Raw genomic sequence first — 8,155 nt, 5'->3', positions numbered from 1 at the left:
CACAATATGATGCCAAATATAAACAAGGTCTTTGTACGGCTCTGTATATCAATGCCGACCTACATGCTGAAAAGTAAGTGAAGAGTAGAAAATATAAAAGGTATATTGGCTATAGGGAATTGTCCCAGCAGTTAGACAATGAAGGTTCTATTACAGGGGGTGGCCAACCAGTCAGAGGTTAAGAGCCTACATTTGTTCTATGTTACTGCAAAGAGCCACATCAAACACACAGTCACTGATACCGGTTGTTTCAGTTTTTTGTTTTCTGGAGACAAGATTTCAACCACGTCACTGATGCATTTTTGTGGCATTGGGATATATATTTTTTAAATCCTCTGAAGCAGAGAGGAGCTGTGGACTATTGTTATTGATTAATGCATCAGTGTTTCTTAGGGTCACAAACACTAAACTCACAACTTAAAATGAGAGCGTTTAGTTTATTTAATAAAAGAGCACATGTTCAATGTGAAAAGTGCCATACGTCACCAATAATGTATAAAATATGTGGAACATGTTGAAGTCTCCATCAGACAGAAGAGATTAGGCTGAGACAGTGTGTGTGTGTGTGTGTGTGTGTGTGTGTGTCCAGAGTTTAAAGGTTACCATGGTGACGACGTTATCAAACACCTGTGTGCAGAGATCAAAGGTTACCATGGAGATGTGCATTGAAAGGAGAGCCTTTCCATTTATCTGAATGAGAGATAAACTTCTTACATTTCTAACTATAGTTTAAAAGCGCGTGCAGCATGTCAGGACCCTGACGAGCGTCTGAGTCTGCTGTTTGTGTACTTTCGGGTGAATAATGTGGCATTTTTGGCAGATTTACTAAAGATGTGCAGCTGCTGCTCTGACGAAAGATCAGGCTGAATTTACAATGGGCCTTAAAGGAGACATAATTTATTTGCTTAATTTTTTTTTAATTGCACAGCATTCGCACTAATTACCCAGTTCATGAATGATGTCCTGAATGAATATGCAATAACAATGCATGTCTTTTTTTAGGTTATAATAAACAACCAAATTAAGAGTATGTCTTTTATGATTTGATGCTTCTGATGAAACATCTGACTAGTGGCTTCCTTTCCTATTTTTTTAATCTTGATTCTTCATTGTGAACCTTAGGAGATGGACAAAACTATTATTAATAAATGATAATGAGTTTACATAGGACTTCTTATATCTTCTGACAACTAATGCATCCTTGCATGGCTAACACTGGTATTTTTTACATTTGTTCTACAGGAAGCAAATACCAAAACAGAAAGAGGAAACTTGTGAAGGCACTGTTTTAAGCAGCTTTAAAGGAGAAGTCACAAATCTTTCTGCTTGCTTGTCTCATGAGGTCAGACAATCTGTCTGTATGCATTAATTCATCAAGGCTTTATATTCTCAGAGACCAACCCTGGAAATTAAAGCATTAATGAATGACCTAGGGCAATTTCTACCCTTCGCTTAATTGCAGTCATGCCTCTGGTTCCTCCGCAGAACAAATCCAGCTCTTGTCAGGCAGTCAGAGGCAGTAATCACTTCAAAGATGGATGGATAGATGAATAGAACAAAATAATATCTGCCCCTGAGGTGAAGTTTGTTATCAGTGAACTGTACACAACTAAATACATTAACACGTATATATGCAGTCAGTGTAGTCATGCATTTATTGCTGCAATGGCTTCTAGTTAAATGTCCTTAAATAAATATGAAATTGAAATTGATGGCCACGGTCATGTGATGCATGTGATGGATCTGGTTGAGGTTTGGAGGGGCAATCATTTTGGAAGCAGTGAGTGTGGTGTCTTCATCCAATATGCAACTTTACACAAGTATGATTTAGAAAACAGACCTACATTATTATAGATTTTTCAATTGGGTAGAAGAAGTCAATGTAATAGTTCTTAAATATTTGAATCACTTGTTTTGGGACTACATAAAACATTTTACCATTGTCAATCTAAATATTTTGTTGCTTTGTGTTGCAGATCTTCCACAGGAGCATGATCCCCAGGCCAGTCTCGATCATGAACAGTTCCACGACCGACTGACAAATCCCACAGACACTCCATCTACAAATCACTCTATATGTCCTGCACTGTGCACAACTAAATGCATGCCTGTACACACATGTAAGTAATGCGGACCAGCACTTTTTTCTTTTTTAAGTAACCGCAATGCCTCTTTTTAGTTACAAATATATTCATCATTTTGTTGCTTGTCAATTTAGGTCAGAGTCATCATGCCTACGATGAAAGCTGGGAGGAGATCCAAAGCAAGAGAACCATCAGAGCGGAAAACGAAGTAGAAGCAAACAAACTAGTCAACAACTATAGGGTAAGACGTCTATAGGCAACTGTCTTTTCTACGCAAATCAAAGTAGTTTGAGTGCAGCACAACTGACAGGACAATCCATAACACAAACTCAGTATTTGGTGTGTGTGTGTGTCAGTTTGGTTTCAGAAAGTGGAAGAGCCACGTGACGGAGCGTCCATTTGAAGTCAGGTCAGAGGTTGTGAAAGAGCTCTACTCTGAACTGAACGTCATCAAACCATATTCAGGTAGGGGTATTGTGCTCACTGTGTATATATGCAAAGATGATTCAGGTTTATCACAACTTAGGAAATGATTGATAAGACAATTACATGTGTTGTAAACAAGCCAACAGTTTAGCTATGTGACTTACAAAACCAAAAGCCTAATGCTGTTGCAGTGCTGCATAGAAAGCAGTCCTAAACTCACAAAAAAGCCATATTGATAAGCAGCAAGTAAAGATTATGTTCATCAGAAAACTCCTGGGTGTTTAGGCTGTTTACCCAGAGGACACCAAAAGGAAAAACCAAGATACATTTTTTTCAACAAAATTAGGTAAGTGCTGTAAAGTTTTACACTTTTCTCACAGGAGTTATGTAGTGTAAGAACAGGCGTTATGAGATGACACTGTCTCAGCCAGATCTCCAGATCTCAGCATCTAACACAACCAATACAATATTGTAATTATTACTGAGAGAACATGCATTAAAAACCACAGAAATAAGATCTAAGCGAGTACTTTCATTGATTGATTTTGTTTGTCTTGGTGTTAGGTCATCTCATCACTTGTGGTAACGTAGCATATGTGCTTCTCTTCGGTTGGTGGATCTCTCTGGCCTATTTCCTGATTGGCCTCTTTATGTTCATCACTATCACTGGTGTACCCTATGGTATGTGGGCCATTCAACATGGATACATTTATTGTTTATTATGCACACAGTACATGCATCTTTTCTCTCACTCTTAAGGCAAGCTTTGCTTGAAGTTGTCCTGCTACTTCCTGTGGCCCTTCGGCAAGTCAATCCATGAGGTACAGTTTGGGTTCAGTTTATGTTTGAGATGTTCCGCTGTTTTCTCTTTATCAAGCATTAATGTCAAACATCTATATCCTCACATTTTAAGATATTAAAGCGCTGTAAATGGGATTTATTTGGCCTGTTGATCAGATAAAACAATGTAGCGTCCAAAATCATATAGAATTAAACAGATAATTAACTCAAAATAACACTGCCGCTGAACTACTAGTTAGCGGATCTTACGCAGGGCAATGATCATCCACGTCAAGACAAGAATCTCCATTTGTGCATGTATTATATGATCCAATATCATTAACATAGCACAATGAGCAGGTTTCCTATCTTTCTTTCCTTTAGTCTTTCCTATGGCTTCCTTTCTTGTGGCTTAAAAAAACATGTGCCTACTAGTGCTCTACTCCCACCACCTGTCTCCAATATATACAATTACACCAGGTGCTCTAATCACCCAGTGCCCAAACATGCCTTCAAAATAAAAGCATAGAAACTACTTTAATAACTAAGAATACATTTACTATAAACAATCACAGCAAGAAAACAAATGTTTAAGTATTAAATAATATAAAGCGATATATATCTCCAACACACAGAATCTGAAGACTCCACCTAGGCTTTAGAAAAGGTTAACTTCTTTCTGACACAACGGATTTATTACTTGAAATAAAATCAGTCATCCAGTAAGGATCAATCACCATATTTAATGTTACTAATGCAAAGTTAGTGCTCTAACGAACACAAAATACAACTTTATTTGTGTTCATCCAGATTGGAAAAACATTGAGGATATGTTGTGAGCAAGCGCCAGACTGTGAGTGTGACTTGGAGCGGACGGAAGATGACTCCCCAGTCCTGCTGCCGTCCCCCACAGACGGGCCGGTCCCAGAGCTGCCAGGACGACCTCTCCACACTCCCTACTGGGTAACTTCAAATTCACATAGAAACAGCACATGAACACGGTGCTAATCTTTTACACCACCTGACAATTACAGGTTGAATTGGGCATGGACTTTTATGAATTGATTGGATAAGACAAAATAATAAATTCTCTATTGCATACATTTCTTGTTTTTTTTAGTTAAGTTTCTATATTTTCAATAAATCTTTTACAGCCCTGCACCATTTTACAAAAATACAAAAATTCCCTTTACACACAGCACTGTCAAAGCTTTATCTTTTTAACTGCAGAGTTTACATTACATTTAATGTTGTCTTGATGTCTGGGTAAACAGTGATCCTTTAGATTGAAAAGGCTTGTAAATATAGTCAACTTTGATCAAATAAAATGTTATTTACCAACATCAATACTGTAGCTTTTGAAAATGCAGAGTGGCTAGTAATTTTGGGAATCTACTAGCCACAGCGTCTGGATAGCAACAAGGTCATTTCAGGCCCTGTTTATGAATGACTCATTTCTCGCACATCAGTTGAAGGATATTTGTTTCCCTTGTTGTGTAGCATCGCTTCTCCACCTATGTGTGGCTGCTGCTGGGATATCCTCCTCTAGTTGTAATCCACTCCCTGGCCTGCTTCATCTCCTGGATCCTGGTCTTCACCATCCCTGTTAGCAAGATGAACGCACGGACACTGGGCGTCATCCTTCTCCTGGCTCCTGAGGACGTCTCTGTCACCTCCTCCACACAGAGGAAGGCAAGGCAAATATGTAATATTTATCACCCACAGCACATCAACCTGGAGATGTTAGCAGTGTTGGTTGAATGCACTTTTTATTTTGCTTGATCCTTAGCATCAAATCTATGAGACCAGAGCACTGCTGTGCTGCTACCAGGCGACAAACTGGTACTACTACAAGTACACTGTTGATGGGATCAATGTGTTCGCTGTCAGTATCCTTTACTGGTGTGAAATATGTGTCAGTATCTTAGTACTATTGAATTACTTTTTCAATTACAATTGTTTTCATTATGAAGAAAAAGATTATAGGGATTAAACAATTATTGTACCGCTGTTTAGCAATAGTGCTTTGGTTTTTCTTGCGTTATATTTCCTGTGCCCTTCCTTTAAAGCCGGGGGCTTCTGCCTGTACTTGCTGAGACACTGACTGGAGTATGTTGAATATAGCTGACCGAAATGCTGAATTTATGTAGTTATGTAATTTATGTGAATTTATGTTGTGGCAGTGCAATGTGACATAATTTTGATCTAATTTATTTTGGTCAAATATACTAATAAATATAGATTATTTTAGATATTAAAATATTAAACATTAGAAGTTGTCTGTATGTTTTTTATTATTATTTTTATATTATGTATTTAAATATATATATATTATGTTTTTAGGGAGTTTTTTTACTTGAAAAATTGGTTTTTCAGTTGAATAAACGTTAAAGTTCAAGAAAAACCATGATTTAAATTAAAACAGTTTTCTTTTTAAAACACAGGATTTTTCAGAGAATAATTCTACCCTCAATGTTGACCAAAAATAATCGTTATTCTTATTTTTTTAGTATGCCACAATAGAGCATTCCTAGTTTCATAAGAAAACCTGTTAACACCTTTAACCGCCTTCTCAGACCTCCTGCCTCTGGTAATAGTTGCCATTGTGATTGGATATATTGACAGAGAAAACAAGTATGCCAGCTCTGACGTCAAGTTTGCCATAGCAATCTGCTCCATCATACCTCTGTCTTATTATATCGGTATGGGCATTGCCAGGTGAGCTGGTTTCATCACTTTGAAACACACAAAGAGATTTTCCCTAAATAGCACCTTCTGATGTAAATTCTTTATTATTTTTGACAGTATCTCAGCTCAGAGTAACTTTGCAGTGGGTGCGGTAGTGAACGCCACCTTCGGCTCCATCACAGAGTTGACCTTCTACATCACAGCCTTGCTCAGAGGTCACCGGGCAGCCAACCCGTGTCTGCAGGAGGTCGTCAAAGCGGCGCTGACTGGCACTTTGCTTGGCTGCATCCTCTTCATCCCTGTGAGCCTTCCTGCATTTACATCACATTTTGCAGCTTTTACTCAAGAAAAACATAAAGATTTCAAATGAGCGCCAGTTTAAGAATGTAAACGGAGAGCTTACCAACAAACCTTTGCCTTTTTTAAAAGACCTTTGCCTCACCAACAGTAAAACGTTTATTTCTTTTAATACTGTATCATTTCAGCAATCAGTGAAATCAAAATGGAGACAAGAGTCCCTTTCATATCACACCACCAATACAGCACGTGTAGTATGAATTTAGGCCCTCATTTTGTTTTTCTCTCTCAGGGCGTCTGCATGATAATCGGAGGACTGAAACACAGTGAGCAAAGATTCAACAGTCGCTCTACAGGAGTGAGCGCTGCGTTGCTTTTCATCTCTGTAGGAGGCAAGTATTTACACACACTGTATCCTGTACCTTTAGGCTGTAACCGTTTTGAAAGTGTAGACAATTTTCTCTTTTCTTGCTGTGTTTTTACATGCAAACCACTTTATGGAACTGGCCTCCCTTACCTAACAAAATGATTTGTACACATTTAGTAAGCTGGAGAAGCTGTTGGCTCTTACTCTACATTGCCAGCAGAAAACCCTTTTCATTGTATATGTTTTACATTTAACACTTGCAGAGCCTGTTTGCTGGAATAAATGCTACAGTATACACATTTTTACATAATTTCTTCACATACTTCTGCAGTGGATATGAATTGATCAAACAAAAACTATGTAAATTGTGGCTGTAAAACACCAAATGTTAGCTTTTGAAGGGTTAATAAATTAGCACATGTTTTCCTTAATACCATACCCATAAACCAGACTTAACATGAACAATTGTAGAAAGTTGCATATTCTGATTTATTCAATAGATAAAGTAGAGATCAGGAGGTTATTTCAGTAATGACAAGTTCATACAACAGTCAAAAATTCAGCTACACATTACACCAAATGTGGCAGCAACAGAACCAGCTACATAGTTTGTTACACCCTGTTTCTGTCTGTTAAAATTGAAATGAAATGCAATATAAAAGCTTTACCAATGTCACACACCGTCTGTCCATGGCAGGTGTGTTTGCCCCCACGCTGTTCTCCAAGGCTTATGGAAGTCTGGTGTGCGACTCCTGCACCAACTCCTCTGGAGGAAACAGCAGCGGGGCGTTTGTCTGTCACAACTGCCACTACGACCTGGTCAGCATTAGAAGTCTCATTCTCACCAGCGCATCCTAACAAAACATATATGACTTACTTCCACTGTATAATGTGCTTTTAATTTTTTTCCAACAGAACAATGGTACACTGTTCCGCAACCATGTGGAGTAAGATATATTTTTTAAGTCTTGTTTCATAACATCTCTTCTTGTTGGTGCATTTAAAACCCTGACACCATTAACATTTCCACAATGTCCGTGTTTGCTTGTTTTTTGCCACACATTCTCTAGACCCTCCAGAAAAACGCGGGCAAAAATCCTTGATTATGCGATTAAATTTGCGGGGTTTTTGCGATTTTATGCGGTGAAATTGCGGGAAGTTGCGGGAAATATGCGGGAAAGTTGCGAAAAGATATTATCGATTTTTTTTAAAATATTGGGCTGTCTTATTTATTCTCTCTCACACACAACCTGCCACTAACGTTAAACCCCTTTACTATTCAATTAAAAACATTCTATGTTTATTTATTGTAAAATCAATTGGGCTATTTTAATCTCTCTCTCACACCACACACACACACACACACACACACACACACACACACTTCTCCGCCTCATTCTGTTTTCATTTACTCGTTCGTTATCTGACCAGCTTCAATCTTGTAGGCTACTCACTTCGTTTCTTGTAGCCCTCGAAAGGGTTTTGGAGGTTGATGCCTCGTGAACGTGAGTTG

The 8,155-nt window shown here is 38.2% G+C and overlaps 2 protein-coding genes across 2 annotated transcripts in view; both read left to right on the top strand.

The window, feature by feature from the left end:
* Positions 1-51: 51 nt before the first annotated feature.
* Positions 52-7,702, top strand: LOC104961641 (putative cation exchanger C521.04c). The gene is made up of 14 exons (XM_010789968.1): positions 52-73; positions 1,977-2,120; positions 2,219-2,325; positions 2,441-2,549; positions 3,075-3,191; positions 3,270-3,331; positions 4,101-4,253; positions 4,791-4,982; positions 5,080-5,179; positions 5,867-6,008; positions 6,096-6,279; positions 6,568-6,667; positions 7,340-7,461; positions 7,558-7,702. The coding sequence occupies exons 1-14, from the start codon at positions 52-54 to the stop codon at positions 7,591-7,593; spliced, it is 1,590 nt and encodes a 529-aa protein (XP_010788270.1). The 3' UTR covers positions 7,594-7,702.
* LOC104961640 (kelch domain-containing protein 10-like) overlaps positions 7,674-8,155 on the top strand; it is a 5,704-nt gene continuing 5,222 nt past the window's right edge. The window contains exon 1 of the mRNA XM_010789967.1: positions 7,674-7,679. Within this exon, the coding sequence (XP_010788269.1) occupies positions 7,674-7,679 (6 nt within the window). The remainder of the gene's footprint in view (positions 7,680-8,155) is intronic.

Source organism: Notothenia coriiceps, unplaced genomic scaffold (genome assembly GCF_000735185.1).
Source record: "Notothenia coriiceps isolate Sejong01 unplaced genomic scaffold, NC01 NC01_scaffold00033532, whole genome shotgun sequence".
Classification (NCBI taxonomy): domain Eukaryota; kingdom Metazoa; phylum Chordata; class Actinopteri; order Perciformes; family Nototheniidae; genus Notothenia; species Notothenia coriiceps.
Note: the sequence above shows the minus strand (reverse complement) of the source record. Positions and strands in the feature narration are given on the sequence as shown.